The following is a 16542-nucleotide window of genomic DNA, read 5'->3' as shown; positions in this document are numbered from 1 at the left end:
ATGACTTTCTACAGCCTTTGTAATGTCTTTAATGTAAGTGTGACATCATTATTCTTGCTAATCCCTCAATAAAATAAATAGAAATGTCACACGGGAGGCACTTGAGGTACTCGCTTCATCCTGAAGGGGTGGAGGCGTGTGTGAGCTGGAAGGTGCTTGTCACTGCCGTCCTTCAGTAGAGGAAAAGCCAGCGTTTGTTTTTTGACAGCTGGAGAGCGACAAGTCAAATTCATTAAAAATATGTTTATGCTTTGCTGAATGAATGAATGAAGGAATTTGACTGCCAAGATGGAGGATTATATATCAAAACTCACCAGAAGGTGATCAGACTTTTACAACAAAGTATCAGAAGTTTTGCTGGAGATTGATAAAGTGCATGTACTTTATATCCAGATAAAAGGTAGGAATACAAATGTTTTCTAGTTAATAAAAAAATAAAAAATATATATATATTTTTTTAACTCCCAAGGAGTCAGTGCCTCACCAGCCCTGAACCTCACTGCACCTCATCAATGTTTTTTTCCCCCATTGATGCACCTGAAAAGTAGTTATATAATTCAGTTTAATATTATATAATGACAAGCAATATAATTATTGAAACATAGTTAGATCATTTGCTTAATTGTATTTATTAAAATTAACTTACATAATTACATGTAATGTAATTATTCAAATTGATTTATATAAATTCATGATTTGTAATTATTATACAGGGTGGGCCAAAATAAGGGTCACAGTTACTTCATTGTTAAGGTGAAACAGATAATGAAGTAACTGTAACGCTACTTTTGGCCCACCCTGTATAATAATTACAAATCATTAATTTATATAAATCAATTTGAATAATTACATTACATGTAACCCTTATTTTGGCCCACCCTGTATAATTACATTTAACATAAATATTAAAACAATTATATAATTAGCTTTCCATTATTCTTATTCTATTCTATTCCATTGTTCTTAAAGGCATTTAGAGGAAAACCATATGAAATGTTAGGCACTAAATTCTAATACATTCAGCATGAGCATCAACATACAACTCTCGACAGCCGGTGTATATTAATTATATTTTACGGTACTCTAGTATCTTTTTTGTTGCAGTTGGAGTCTCTGAAAAGTATTGCTGTGTGTATGTCGCTTTGATGTTCTTCTTCCTGTGTTTGTCCAGGTTGAACGGGAGATTGCCATTCTGAAGCTCATAGAGCATCCTCATGTTTTAAAGCTGCACGACGTCTATGAAAACAAGAAATACCTGTAAGTACAATGTCCAGCTGCTATTTCATTTCAATTCCTCTTTGAATCTCGTTACAGACACCTTTTTCTAAATGTCATTTTGGAAACGGCAAGTATAGAAAGCCTGAGCCTATTCAGATATACTGAATTTATATTTGCACATCAGATTCTCTGTATAGTAGAGGCACACATTTTGTGGGGGTTACGAGCTGGGACCACCTGCGAACTGCAAAAATCTACCAGTAATTGAAATGCCCATAAAAATTAATAATTTTTAAAACATGGCTTGCTCTGCCCCCTCCAACCCTCCTGCTAGATTGATGTTGACGTTGATATTAGTTCATTAGGTTATTAGGTGAGATTCAGCTCCAGAACGCTCACCTTCTCTCTTCAGTTGCCATTGTTCACTCGTAACACAGTCCAGGTTTATCCCTAAATATGCCTCACACACTTGATAAACACATTTAAAATATAAAATGTATAGCTACTCACCACTAATGAAAGGTAATGTAAGATGAGCCATGAACATGTAGAATGGGAGTCACGGTGTAGAAGTTATAAATAACTTATATATAAGTTTCAATTTTGCACCTCACAGCAACTATGGTGCGTCCAAGTACTGTAGAACTAAGTGTGAAATCTCAATACTCAATACTAAAAACATTATCAGTATAAACATGTAAAAATTGTAGCCTTTTTAAATTGTACTACAGCGTTCCCTCGCTTTATCGCTGTTCATCTTTTGCGGATTCGATGTTTCGCAGAATAATTTTTTTTTTTTGCATGTTTTTTAAAAAATTTTATTGTATAATTGTATGAATGCTGTTACAGGCCGAGCCTGGCTCTTTAAGAATAATTGCATTGTGGGAAGTTGAGTGTCTCTCTCTCTCCCCTTGCTCGTTTGTCTGCACCGCCCATTGTTTTCTGCGTCCTGATTGGCTGTAGACCATTGTCAATCAATCCCCTTGGTGCCGCCCTGCGTGTCCCCTGTGTCATCGCTAGCTTGCTTGCTAGCTTGTAAATAAATCTTCGGATAGAAGGAGGAGGACTGCAGCAATATGTTTTAATAAGGATACAAAAATGCTACAGTACAGCGGAACGGCACTAAGACGAAAAGGTGCGGTCACAGGAGAAAAATACTTGTGAGTAACTTAATAATTTCTTGTGTCCGACCTGTAGGTTGATCATTAAAAATCAAGCCAAGGTTTGAACTTCTTTGAGAGTGTTTAAATAAGAGAGAAATGTGATAAAATGTTAATGCCTGTCTGAGAAAAGTGTATAAAGTGTATGGTGAGGGGTTTCACAGCCTTAAAACATAAATAATCATTGTACAAAAATAAAGTCGGCTACTTAGCAGATTTCACTTTTATTTTCACGTATATACCTATCCCCTGCGATAAACAAGGGCACACTGTACATGGACGCTCTACATTTTATCTTCATTATCACGTATTTATAAATTCTTACCCACTTATGGTGAATGAGAGGCCCATTTTCAAAAATAGAAAAACAAAATTCTAAAATAATAATAATTAAATAGCATTGATTACCTTACATGACATGAGTTAGTTTGATTAAATCTATCTACGTCAAGGTTGAGAATCCATCTTTGAACAGAGGTGGGGGGGTCTACGACACCATTTCTCCTCACATGCAATGCTGTCTTTCATTCCTTCCTAAAAGATTCAATCATTTGGCCGCTAACAAATAAACAACACACCAACCGCCTCGGTTTCAGGCGTGTCCATAACTGAATGGAATGCTAACAAGCGGTTCCATCCAAACAGCTGTCATTCGGCACCACAAAAGAGTGAAACAATTCTTGTCTGGGAATACCTTTATCATAGAGGAGGAATTCTTTGGATCCTGCACCAACTCTTCAAACTTGAGCTATCCTATCTAGTCAGACTATAGCCGTCCTATCTAGTCTTTCAGTATGCACTGACGAAGCCTGATCGGACGACAGGCAAAACGTCTTCTAAGACAACCTGAACAGTCCAGTTGCCATCCATTCAATGTCCTGAGAATACAGTGACCTGCATGAATGTGAATATTGACAGGCATGAAATGTGAAAACATATTGTGTTCTGCAGGTACTTGGTGCTAGAACATGTATCTGGTGGGGAGCTTTTTGACTACCTGGTGAAGAAGGGCCGACTAACACCAAAAGAAGCACGCAAATTCTTCCGACAGATAATCTCAGCCCTGGACTTCTGCCATAGCCACTCCATATGGTTTGTTACACCCAACCTATAATCCCTAATACTCCAAAATACCTGTGCTGATAGGTGGAACACATGCTTCTATATTTATATATAGAGTGCATCCAACAAATGGCCAAAAGGGTGATTGTGCTTGCAACATTTTAGGCTGCGTCCACACAAATGTAATTGTCTCTCGCCACATCGCTCTTCAAATTTTTCAGCTTCACTGTATCACCGTTTTTCAAAATTGTTAGTCAAAACGTATGTATGTTTAAGCAAAATGTACTTATTTTTGGACTACATCAAGCAAGCGTAAAAATGGCAATGAAGTAAAATACAAATATAAGGCATTCAGAAGACGCTTTGAAAGACACGTTGTGGTATGTAGTATTCTACACTTGGTGTCAGTGTTACATTGTGTTATGCTGATAGGATGTTGATAGCCACCACAGGAAGTACTGGAAGTAAAAACAGAAACAACAACAAGGAACTCTCCCAATGCTAACATGTAAGTTTGACATGACAGACGGCATGAATCTAACTTATGTCTTATTTTCTTCTAAATACAGTTTGTAACAGTAGTTCTCTAGACATGAAATAACACCCATATAGTCACCTGTACACTGCTATTACCCAATATAGTAGATATAAGAGAAAATAAGACATTTAATACATAAATAAGAATCATGTGGGTTGCTATAAATGTGTTTCAGTGCAAGGGGACAGGAAGAGACGTTGTGGGTTCAAAGTGTTAGCTTGGCATCGACAACCTCTGCAACAGTAGCCCATGTTATTGTGCCTGTTGTGAGATCACAACAAACCTGCAATGAAAGCCTGTTGTTCTGGATCCAGCATTACAATACCATTACTGACACCTAGTGACCAGTGTAGAATACTATGTATCATCACGTCATGTCCTGTTCAGCACCTTAGTAATGCAGTATGAGAGAAGAGAAGAGAAGAGAAGCGAAGCGAAGCGAAGCGAAGCGAAGCGAAGAGAAGCGAAGAGAAGAGAAGAGAAGAGAAGAGAAGAGAAGAGAAGAGAAGAGAAGCGAAGCGAAGCGAAGCGAAGCGAAGCGAAGAGAAGAGAAGAGAAGAGAAGAGAAGAGAAGAGAAGAGAAGAGAAGAGGCCGTCGGCTGCCCCATCTTCCGGAGTTAGGCCCAGCTTAGCCGCAGTGGCAGACACCCCACCCCCACCAGCCCAGGACACCGCCATGTCCTCGTCGCAAAGGACGGCGTGCATCCCTGGAAAGGAGAGTCCCAGGCCCACCCAGCGAGGCAGCCAAGGCAAAGGAGGAATGTCCCACAAAGGAGCCGCCCCCCCAAAGAAGGGGAGCGTTACCCCGCCACAGCACCGCCACGGGGGAGCCTGCCAGCCAAGCCAGAAGGCGGTGACCCCACAGCCCCACTAACACCCACACAAGCCTCACAAACACCATGACTTATTAATATATATTAAAAAAAAAAAACGTTATACTGTAGAGTGAAGATGCACAATCTGAAGTGCGACGTGGCAAGGGATTATTGTACTAGTACTGTCCACCAAGTGCAATCGCAGGTGTGTGTGTGTTTGTTGATTAAAAAGTACTTTTTTGTCCAATTGTTGTGCAGCCACAGAGACTTGAAGCCAGAGAATTTGTTGTTAGACGAGAAGAACAATATCAGGATAGCAGACTTTGGCATGGCGTCTCTGCAGGTCGGGGACAGTCTGCTAGAGACCAGCTGTGGGTGAGTATTCAAGTCAAGAACACTTTCTTTGCATTTTCTAAATGTTTCAATAACGAGAGCAAAAATAACACAAACTTTCAAAGTATTTGAAGGTTTGGTGATGATGCAGCGGTATAGAAAATGGGTGGATATTTTTCAGCATACAGTATTTTAAACAGAAATGCAAAAATGCTGAGACTGCTTTAGTCTAACAGAAGTGTAAATAGAATTTTATTTTAGGTGTCTGATAAAAAGTGACAGTATTCATTCAGAAAACACAACATCTCATGTCTTTCAAGAAGATCAACTCTATTAAACAGAAGCATAACAAACATATTTAGTGTAGTATAGTAGTTGTGACGTAATCACAAGAAGTGTGTGACAAACGAGGTTGGCTGTTCCGCCCGTGTCATATTTTTGTGAGACACTTTTTATATCCTGCAAAGTGAGCTTTGTCTTAACCACGCTATAAAAGCCAAAGTGAGTCCACACTTTTGATTTCAACTACAGTATGCTGGCGCTTCTTTTCGTTTAACTTCACCGCCATTTTGTTCCGCCTGGATGACGTGTAAAATTAAAACTGAGGTAGAACGGTAGAAGATGGAAGGTGGAAAAACTGATACACGACAAGAGCGTATATATAATTCATTGTAGGGTTAACTATTGCGATAGTTCAATGTATCCATATTTCATCACACCTCTAATTATGTGCTGGTCTTTATGGGGCATAGAAACTTTAAAGGGTGGCAACAACTCCCCTAAAATATTCCTGACGACGTCCATGGGTGCGTTTGTTCCATCCCAGAAATGCATTGTAAACATAAGTGCAGCCAACATATTCTTATTGTGACTGTCTTATTATTTGTATTTGTATTGTATTTGTACTTTATTTATCCCACAGTGGGGAAATTTACTTGTTACAGCAGCAAGCAAGATACGCAAGTAAAGAATACAATGTAAAGAATACATATTGACTACAACATGGTTCAGGTGGTGCAGGTGTTGTAGAGCCTGACAGCGGTCGGTATGAAGGACCTGCGGAACCTCTCCTTCTTACACCGTGGGTGTAACAGTCTGCTGCTGAAGGAGCTGCTAAGGGAACCAACAGTGTCATGTAGCGGGTGAGAGGTGTTGTCCATGATGGATGTCAGCTTTTTACCTTATTATGAGTAAGTTGCTGTTGGAAGGAAAGCAAAGACAGTTTATGGCCATCAAAGTCATTATGTATTGGAAATGGAAACTAACACTGATATTACTCATATTTCTAAAATGTACTGTTGTGGAAATGACTTTTTGGGGAAAAAAAAACATGTTAAAATTGATAAATTAAAATTTTACAGTATAAATTATTAATTATTAAGTCAGTGGAAAAGTGAATGAATTCGTACGATCGCTCCTGCTGTGAGGTAAAGAATTATTGCCAGCAAGCCGTGTCGGCCAGGGCGGTGTAGCCAACTCGCCCTGGCCAGCAAAGCTCGCTGGGGGACGTGAGGAGGATGTGTCGGCCGCCATGCTAACGACAGGGAGTTCTTGAGTGATGACGTCACATTTTTTAGCATGTGTTACTGTTCTTCAATAGCAGGTATGTCAGTCTATCAAACCAAGTCCTGTTTGATATTTATCTGCTCATAATGGCTTTTCTTTTCTGTCATCTAAAGTAAATCATGCCTCTCGTGTTACGTAATATTGACAAAAGGAGTTTTTTTTTCTTGGGAGAGCTGGAAGGTTGATTTGTTCTTCGGGCATGTTGTGTGAATGAGTGGACCACTTTGAGTCATCATCCGCTCTGTGCTTCTCTTCCAGATCGCCGCACTACGCCTGCCCAGAGGTTATCAGGGTAAGTGCTCTCTCTGTGTTCGCCATCTTTTGTCAAGCCAAAGCAGCACCAACCTCCCCCCATTCGGCATCCTCCCAGCAGGCACCAGCTTCGTTTTCCTAGACCCTGATTGGTGGAAATACGCCAATATATTTATATGCTAGCCCTCCCCTCTTTGATTTTTAGTTAATTCAACCAAAGGAAAGCGGGGGAAGAATTTTCCTTATTTTCAAATGCAAAAGTTCTGTCAATTATAAGCTGACATGCGACATTCTCATATACTGCATGTGAGCTCACGTCAGAAGGCAGATTAGTCAAGAGATTTGTGATTTTTGGAGCTCTAGTTTTTATTTTCTATGCTGCTCTTGTAAGGGTTCTTGTCTCTCAATGTATTGTGTGCCAGGGGGAGAAGTATGACGGCCGCAAAGCAGACGCATGGAGCTGTGGAGTCATCCTCTTTGCGCTTTTAGTGGTGAGCTTTTGTACGGTCCATATTCCACCATGCACCCTGTTTGCCATTACAGACCCCCCACTACAAAAAAATATTACAAATATCATAAAAAACATGAAAAAAACTTTACAAAAGCGAATAGAAAAAAGAGTTGTTTCAGAAAACCAAAAAATAATTGCAGAAAATATTACAAAAACATTTTTAAATGTTTACAGAAAACCTTACAAAAAACATATAGAAAACATGACAAAAAAGTTAACAAAAACGGGACAACAACATTACTAAAAAAACAAAACATAAGAAACATTACAGAAAAAAATTACAAAACTGTGACGGAAAACTAAAAATAATCTCAGAAAATATTACAAAAACATTACAAAAAAACTTTAAAAAACATTAAAGAAAACATTACAGTAAATATGAGAAAAAAAACATTAAGAAATACATTACAGACCAGAAGGGTTTTTCTTTCATTCCTGTCCAGGGTTTCCCCGATTTTTTGAAGCCGTGGTGGTGGGCTGCATGGGAGGGCGGACTGCCACCACTGTGTCGTGCCGCTGCTGTGTCTGCAATTTTGTTTTTATAATGACAATTAACATTTTTTTTATGACTTATTTATTGATTAACTTAGTTATTTAGGTTTTTTCAAAAAACAGCAGAACATTGCAAAACGGTTAATTTTCTGGCAAAGTTGCTCAGAGCACTTAAAGTGAGACTCTAAAATGTCTTTTGTTACCTGACCTATTTAGTCAAATAAGTACTATGTGACTAGTGCAAAAGTAAACGTTTTCTTACTATTTGACACAAACGTGAATTTTATTTGATGCCTGTTTTAGAGTGATGTGAATACATGGGAAATTCATTGTTCGATAATAATATTTTTCAGTTAAAAATGACACAATTAACAAAGTAAACAATAGTCATTAAACATTTGTCATTAAATACAGGCTTCATGTTTGAATTCCACTTATAAATCAGTAAGACTAACACAAACACTAATAAAAAGAGGTGAAGCAAATATTATTTGGTGAACTACTCAACATCAGCTGCTGAGCTGCTGCTAGCTTACAAGCTGCCTGTTGGAGACCCCTGTGATAGCGTCACTATCTTAAAGCTGGACACGCTACGTGTTTATAATGAACAACTTAAACACACATCTACTGTTTTGAAGACGAGACATGAGTATTACAATGATAACAAGAGCAAGATTGTTAAGTAACACTTTAAAAAAGTAAGTTGTAATGATGATTGTGATAGCCACTTATAGCTCGCCTGTGGGACAAAAACGAGCTAGTTAGCTGCCGCCAGAGAGGCAGTGAGAGCCAGGCTAAATGTGGAAACAAAAATGCTGACTTTGGAAGCTTTGCAAAGTTAGTTTGGACTGAAGCAACTTTTGACAAATGTAGAGTTTATTCATGTGGTCACGTAGCACGGTGCCGTAGCAAAAAATACAGGAACACTGTGAAAGAAACAGGTAAGCTAATACAAAAATAACCGCTATGTCAAAAAAGGACAGATGCAAGCAGGAAGACAAAATAACAAAAAATGGGCACCAAGTGTAAATATCTTGCAAGCTTCGACTTCAGAAATGATGCAAGATACTGGACATGGACAAGGAGAGGAAGTCATTAGTGAAGTACAGTCTGGTGCATTCTTGCTGCAGCCGCTGTGTTTGAAAGCACTGCTAAGTGCCAAGTGGCTGCCGGCATGCCTCGTTGCGCCGCCTTGCACTGAAAAATCAGGGAGTCTGAACAGAGGAATTATGAAAAGAACACAAGTAGGAGAACCAAAATAAACAAAATCAAAGGCAGAACAGAAACAAAATGTAAAAAGATGTTTTTTCATTGATTTCTTTTAAACTGCTGGCATTTCCAAGGAGAGAAACGCCTCACCCTTGGAAAAGCCCTGCAATAAATACCAAATCTGGAGAATGTAGTCCATTTACATATATAAAATGACCAAAATGATAACAGCACAATATTCATGCACATCATAAACTTAGCAGTGTAGAACAAAAAGACCATACACAAGCATTACAAGCAAATTCTACTGTATTGTCCTGTTGATATAAAAAGATGGAGTTATTTTATACTATTTAGCGTTCCTGCTTGCTCATCAGGGCGCTCTACCTTTTGATGACGACAACCTGAGGAACCTTTTGGAAAAGGTGAAGCTGGGAGTTTTCCACATGCCTCATTTCATCCCTCCAGACTGCCAGAACCTTCTCCGTGGAATGATTGAAGTGGATGCTTCCAAGCGACTGACGGTAAGCCACGTATGCTGACTTCATTGTCCAGTCTGGCTGAAGTAAATGGAGAAAAGGTCATTTGAAGATGGGGTTTTTTGTAACGTACTGCATTGGCTTTAATTTGTCTGCAGGTACAGTGGGGAAAATCAATATTTGATGATTGAATAAATTAGTAAGTTTACACCCTTACATTAGTTTTATGTTAGCTTTATTTTAATAGAGACAGAACACAAATAACATGAAATAAAGATCATCCATTTGTATTTGATGGAGTGAAATAAGTACTTGATCCCAATGCAATCCCTTGTCTGGGCTGCTCTCTCACCTTTCTCACAATCATCTACCTCACCAGGTAGGATTTTGCATGGAGCTCCACAGCAAAGATCGACTGTTATCTTTGATATCTTCCATTTAGCAATGATTGCACCAATAGTTCTCACCAGGCTTCTTCTTTATGATCTTGTAGTCTATTCCAGTCTTGTGTGGGTCTACAATCTTGTTGATGGTCTTGTAATCCATTCCAGTCTTGTACCGATGTACAATCTTGTTGCTGGTCTTGGGAGTCCATTCCAGTCTTGTGCAGATCTACAATCTTGTTGATGGTCTTGCAGTCCATTCCAGTCTTGTACCGATGTACATCTTGTTGCTGGTCTTGGAGTTCATTCCAGTCTTGTGCAGATCTACAATCTTGTTGATGGTCTTGCAGTCCATTCCAGTCTTGTGCCGATGTACAATCTTGTTGCTGGTCTTGGAGTCCATTCCAGTCTTGTGTAGATGTACAATCTTGTTGATGGTCTTGTAGTCCATTCCAGTCTTGTGTTGCTGGTCTTGCAGTCCATTCCAGTCTTGTGCAGATCTACACTACAATCTTGTTGATGGTCTTGTAGTTCATTTCAGTCTTGTGCGGGTCTACAATCTTGCCGATGGTCTTGTAGTCCATTTCAGTCTTGCGTGGGTCCACAATGTTGTTGATGATCTTGGAGACCATTCCCGTCGTATGCGGGTCTACAATCTTATTGATGATTTTGTAGACACATAACTGGGGTTCAGCCACAATTGTTGCTGCTTGGTCGGGGATGGAATTCTTATTTACCTCACTCCAATACAAATGAATGTATTACCTTTATTTTACATTGTGTATATCTGTTAAAATAATGCTAGAATTAAAATGATGTTCATATTTCTGCAACCACCAGCAGAGGATGCTTATTTTCTTCTCTGTTTGATGCTCTTGATAAAATCTTTTGTCTTTGCGTGGAATAGAAAAATAAAAAGTAGGTGTCAGGCTCAGGCAATGAAACATATATTTTGTCTTTAGTTTTTTGGTCGTTTCAGCTCACAAGTCAGCATCAGAGCTTCAGTGCAAGTGTAAGCAGTTTGGTTTGCAGTACAAGGATGTACAGCTCGTAAAGGGCTGACATCTGCATTTCGTTTTTCCTTCTCTATGCACAAACTAAATGGTCTATTATGAACAGTTTAAGCTAAGCTTTTGTAAAGAATGTAAAAAAAACAAAACAATATCAAGCATCTACACAGGACATTTTTCAATGAAAAAGGTCATAAAAGGAATGTGTCCAGTGTAGCAGATGTGAAAGTTGTACTACATCATTACATTCTACTACTACAAAGTATCATGAAATTAACGAAGTGCAATGTAAAGACAACATTTATCACATTTAATGTGTTTTTCTTTCCTCTTGTGTTACAGTTAGAGGAGATCCAGAAGCATACGTGGTACCTGTAAGTAAACCAAGCCGGGCCAGAACTCTACAATGAATGTTGCACGTGCCATAATGACATGTGCACTTCGATCATTTCTGTGTGCTTTTCTACTTATGACAGTAATCCGTCATTTATCGAGGTTAACTGGTTCCAGAACCGAGCATGATGAGTGAATTTCCGTGAAGTAGGATTCCTTATTTATAAATGGATTATTTTTGTAGTTAAAGCATAGAAAACCTGTTTTTGACCTTCTAAATACAGTTTTTAACAGTATTAGCTAGACATGAAATAACACCACATAGTCTCCTTTACACTCGTATTACCCAATATAGTAGACATAATCATAGAAAATAAGACATTTAACCCTTTAAGCGCCAAAGTCGCAAAATTGCGACAAGCATCACTGCTGAATTTAACAAGCCATTTCTGCATATATAGTGCCTCATGCAGTTCATACCTTACACCAGGAGATGGCGGACATCTGCAACTTCAATCTGAGCAACATTTGTGAGCGTTTCTATGCAAAGTTTATAAGTTTATAGACTTTGAAGCCACTTGTGCGTACAGCAGCGAGTCAGCTCACCATGACAGTCCACATGCAGCATACTTGAGTCAGTGCTTTGCTAAACCGTGTTCGGAGAGGCAGGAGGGGACATGGTGGGTTGTCAAAACACCACTAATGGTGAGGGGGGTAGCGGGAATGTAAACAAAAAAAAACAAAAAAAACCCCACGGAAATAGCGTCATACGCGGTACTATCCGAGGGAGACTCCTCGTCAAAAAATACACCGCTAATAAATAGCTATGACCTGAGAATACAATGACCTGGATGAATGAGAATAGTCACAGGCATAATAGATAGATAGATACTTTATATTTATCTATGTAATAATAGTAGTAATAATAGCGGTTGAGGCAGCAGTGGTGTTCAAGATCCGGCTGTAAAGACGATGATGATGGCTGTAGGCCTTTATCTTTAACCATTTAACCATACAGAAATAAGACTCGTGTGTTGCTGTAATTGTGTTCAGGTCCTAGGAGAACTGAGTGGGGTGGGCAGGAAGTGACATGGGGGGTTCAGAGTTGAGTTTCAGCTTGGCGTGGGTTACGCCCGCATCAGTAGCCCGTGTTACTGTACCCGTTGTGAGATTATTCAAACCCGCAATAAAAGCCTGTTGGTCTTTGATAATATCTGGTGATTGTGTGTCTCACCGAAGATTACAGTAACATTACTGACACTTAGTGACTAGTGTAAAATACGACGTCTTTGAATGCATCTTTTGAATGTTTTATATTTATATTTTACTTCATTTAGACATTTTTATGCTTGGAAATGCTTAATTTAGGCAAACATTTGCTTAAATATTAGATATTATATATTTCACTCATTTGCTTTGTCAGCAATAACACAAAGCTGAGATATTTTCTTCAGATAGTTTATTGACCAACAGTACATTGCATTGATTTTAGCATGTTTGTCCACAATGTAATGTTATTAATGTTTACTGTACAAATTGTATCAAAGTGGTTTCATTTCTATGTATGCAAGGCTCGCGGGTACAATCGTGTTGTAAAATTGACACTGCGTATTCAAGCGGAGTCAATGAAAGACATTTTTGATGGTGATGATTAACACGTGTGTGTTATGTGGCAGAGCGGGAAAGAATGAACCTGAGCCTGAGCAGCCCGTCCCCAGGAAGGTGGCCATCAAGAAGCTCGCGGCAGCAGAAGAGATGGACCCCGATGTCCTGGAGAGCATGCACTCTCTGGGCTGCTTCAGGGACAAGGACAAATTGAGCACAGATCTGCTGGCTGATGAGTGAGTGACAGGAAGCCAACATAGAAATAGAAGATGCAGTTTGACTTCTGGAGATGGAGTCACTTATACAGTACATACTCTTTCCTAGTGACAATCAGGAAAAGATGATCTATTTCCTTCTACTGGACCGCAAGGAAAGATACCCGAGCCATGAGGACCAGAACCTGCCAGCACGCAATGAGATTGGTAGGTTAAATCTATCGCTAACATAAATAACTACAAGCTGCTGGCAGGTAATTCTCCATTCAGTAGAATTTTGTGAAATGACAATTTGTCATAACAGTAACATTTTAACCTTCTACATTTACAACTTTTTTCTAGTAAAATTAGGACTTTTCTCTTAATATGAAGACTTCATATTGCAAACACAGTTGCAAACAATTCAGATTTTTTTGTCTCAAAATTGCAGTGTTTTCACTTAATAATGACTAGTACAACTTTTCTTTCTCGTAAAATCATGGCTTTCATGTCGAAAAATTGCAACTTCTTTCTTATTTGTTGTAAATTTTAAACTTAAACATTTTTTCACTTTGTTATTGTAACTCTGTAATATTTTTAACGTAAATAATATAATTAAAAAAAACTTTTTTCCATTATCCAAATTATGAAAGAAAAAATAAGTATGAGATGTTGGAAATTTACAATATATTTTATGATTGTATATGAATATATACTTTAATCATTTATATACATATAAATTAATACATGTTATGTATTAATAATACATGTATTATATACATGTATATAATTATTAAAGAGCCATGACTCCCGCTAGCCGAAGGATGGGCTGCAACGTACAGTATTTGTTTACCAAATAGACACCTTCCTGTTACTCACTTTTAATGTGTACCGTGTGGTACATCTGTGCTGAACCTAAAGTTCTGGATGGAACACTGCAATTATAAATACATGTATTGTTGCACGCTGTACTGCTCACATTTGATGGTTGTTGTCCTGAATATTTCCTGTCATTCTGCTTTGCATGGTGTTGAGCAGACCCTCCCAGGAAGCGCGTTGACTCTCCCATGCTGAGTCGTCACGGGAAGCGGAGACCAGAGAGGAAGTCGATGGAGGTTCTGAGTGTTACCGAAGGAGGATCACCTGTACCGGTGCGACGAGCCATGGACATGGCAACTCACGGTCAGAGGTAAATGAGGGAGGCACGTGTGGGCACCTATGTGTGTTTTCAACTTTTGCATCACAAATGTTCGAAATCTTCTTGAAGATGATATTTATTCCATGTGATTTCTTGAAAATCAGAGTTTTATGGAACAACTCTGTGTTCCTTTGAAAATGCTGCTGATTGTGTCTTTTGGTGTCATTTTGGTGTCATCTGAGATGAACAGAAAAAAGTTTTTGGTGACGTGCAACCATGCTGAAGCATGAAAATGAAAACTAAAGCATTGAAGTAAAGATGACTATAGGGGTGTTATTCCATGCCTAGGGGGCTCTAAATAATGTTAAAAACATACTTAGAAGGTTGTAAACAGGTTGTCTATGCTTTCACTCTGAACATATTTCATTTACAAATAAAGAATCCTACTTTGTGGAAATTCACTTATCACAGTTTGTTATAGAACCAATTAACCGCGATAGCTGAGGAATAACTGTACAGTATGTGACTTTTGATTAGACATTTTTTAAACTGAATTTTTAAACACATTTTGCTTGCAAATTTTTATTCATTTAAATTTTCAGTAACCAGTCCAGAGTGTAGCCTGCCTCTCGCCCAAAGACAGCTGGGATAGGCTCCAACATACCCACGACCCCAGGGTGGACAAGTAGTATAGAAAATGGATGCAAATTTTCAGCATAAAATCATGAATTCACTTCACAAAATTCAAAAGCCAAAAATTCAGTTACATAAATTCAGTGTCGAAGAAAAGCTTTGGTAATAAGGAAACAAATTAAACTTCATACAGAATCATTCGCAGCAAAGTACACCTAAACCAGAGAGAGTCTGTTTTAGGCACGTAAAGGCAGCGGTGCATTCACAAAAAACACAAAAATCGCACCATAGAATAAGGTAACAAGAAAGTACTTGACTACTTACTAGAATAACTCAGGATGGAGCAACAAGGCATTCAGGAGGACAGGGCAAGTGACAACAAAACAATACTAGAATGAAAAAATTGATAAAAAAGAACAGTTTGCGGAATAATGAGGAACAGTAGGTATACGGAACCCAATGGTAGTACTGTCAGTATCAAGGAGAAGGTCTGTGGCAGCTGTGCTTATGAATGCCACTGACTATATGTGAACTGGAGAGGAAACAGAAAAAACAAGGTAGGAAGTAAATAGCAAAATAAAGGACAGGTAGGTGACAAATGATTGACATAATGTCTATCAAGCCATCCGTTCCTTTTGTAGTGTCTTTTCTTCAATGTCGTTCTGTCATTGATGGAGCTCACTGTTGTTTGCAGGTCACGGTCTATCAGTGGAGCGTCCTCTGGTCTGTCCATCAGTCCCCTCAGTAGTCCCAGGGTAAGTATCTGTTTGTCCACAACTTCACTGATTGTTTTCCACAAAGCAGCCCAAGCAACTGGCTATCCTATTCTGGCGCAGGCATACAAATAAATATAGATATATATGTAAAGATATATCTATATCTTTGTATGTCATCAGGAACTCATGCACTCTGACCTCCATCATCAGCTTGTGTGACAACATAAAGCCTCTTTGGGTATTCTTTTGTCCAGTGCTCAATCTTGATTATTGATCGTTTGTTCCCAACAAACCTTGACTTTAGTCATAGCTGCGTGTGTTGTGTTACATGTTACTGTAATGTTTGGTGAGACACAAAAGCACCAGACTTGATCACTGAAACAGCAAGCTTTTATTGCAGGTATAAATTATTATGGCTATAGTGGTGTTAATGTGTTTCAGGTCTAGAGGGCTCTAATATTGTTAAAAACTGTATTTAAAAGGTCAAATTTAAAGCTTTTCTTTTTTTAGCATAATTAACACACACACATCAAGGCAAGACACGGACACCACCTTAACAAAAAAAGTTGCAAGTGCCGCGAATTTGATAAAGAAGGTGAGAAACACTATTGAATTCAAGAAATAACTAATAGCAAAACATCTTCCTTCTTACAACAAGGCCCATGAAAAACTCTTCACTCGTCGCATTTGGTACGATACCCATGATCAAGTGCACATTGTTATTAATTTTATCTAGCTATAGTTCACCATTGTAATAAAAATGTCCAACTAAATCTCACACTTCGGAGCCAGTATGATCGGATTCATCACAAGACCAAGGCACATCATACTGGTTTGTACGTTAATTAAGTATTCGATCCCTTGTTGATTTTGTAAGTGTGCTTGCCGAGAATTT

At 38.6% G+C, this 16542-nt stretch overlaps 1 protein-coding gene across 5 annotated transcripts in view; it reads left to right on the top strand.

The window, feature by feature from the left end:
* The window catches only part of LOC129178186 (serine/threonine-protein kinase BRSK2-like), a 122479-nt gene that overhangs the window by 42806 nt on the left and 63131 nt on the right, over positions 1-16542 (top strand). For 4 of the 5 annotated variants that reach the window (XM_054770166.1, XM_054770168.1, XM_054770167.1 and 1 more), the window contains exons 3-13: positions 1172-1257; positions 3330-3470; positions 5052-5168; positions 6951-6984; positions 7367-7435; positions 9534-9680; positions 11371-11402; positions 13038-13202; positions 13291-13388; positions 14199-14349; positions 15626-15686. In XM_054770166.1, the coding sequence (XP_054626141.1) occupies positions 1172-1257; positions 3330-3470; positions 5052-5168; positions 6951-6984; positions 7367-7435; positions 9534-9680; positions 11371-11402; positions 13038-13202; positions 13291-13388; positions 14199-14349; positions 15626-15686 (1101 nt within the window). Of the gene's footprint in view, positions 1-1171; positions 1258-3329; positions 3471-5051; positions 5169-6950; positions 6985-7366; positions 7436-8414; positions 8646-9513; positions 9681-11370; positions 11403-13037; positions 13203-13290; positions 13389-14198; positions 14350-15625; positions 15687-16542 lie in introns of those variants that run through there. The other variant, XM_054770169.1, reaches the window with a different exon arrangement.

Source organism: Dunckerocampus dactyliophorus, chromosome 3 (genome assembly GCF_027744805.1).
Source record: "Dunckerocampus dactyliophorus isolate RoL2022-P2 chromosome 3, RoL_Ddac_1.1, whole genome shotgun sequence".
Taxonomy (NCBI): Eukaryota; Metazoa; Chordata; class Actinopteri; order Syngnathiformes; family Syngnathidae; genus Dunckerocampus; species Dunckerocampus dactyliophorus.
Note: the sequence above shows the minus strand (reverse complement) of the source record. Positions and strands in the feature narration are given on the sequence as shown.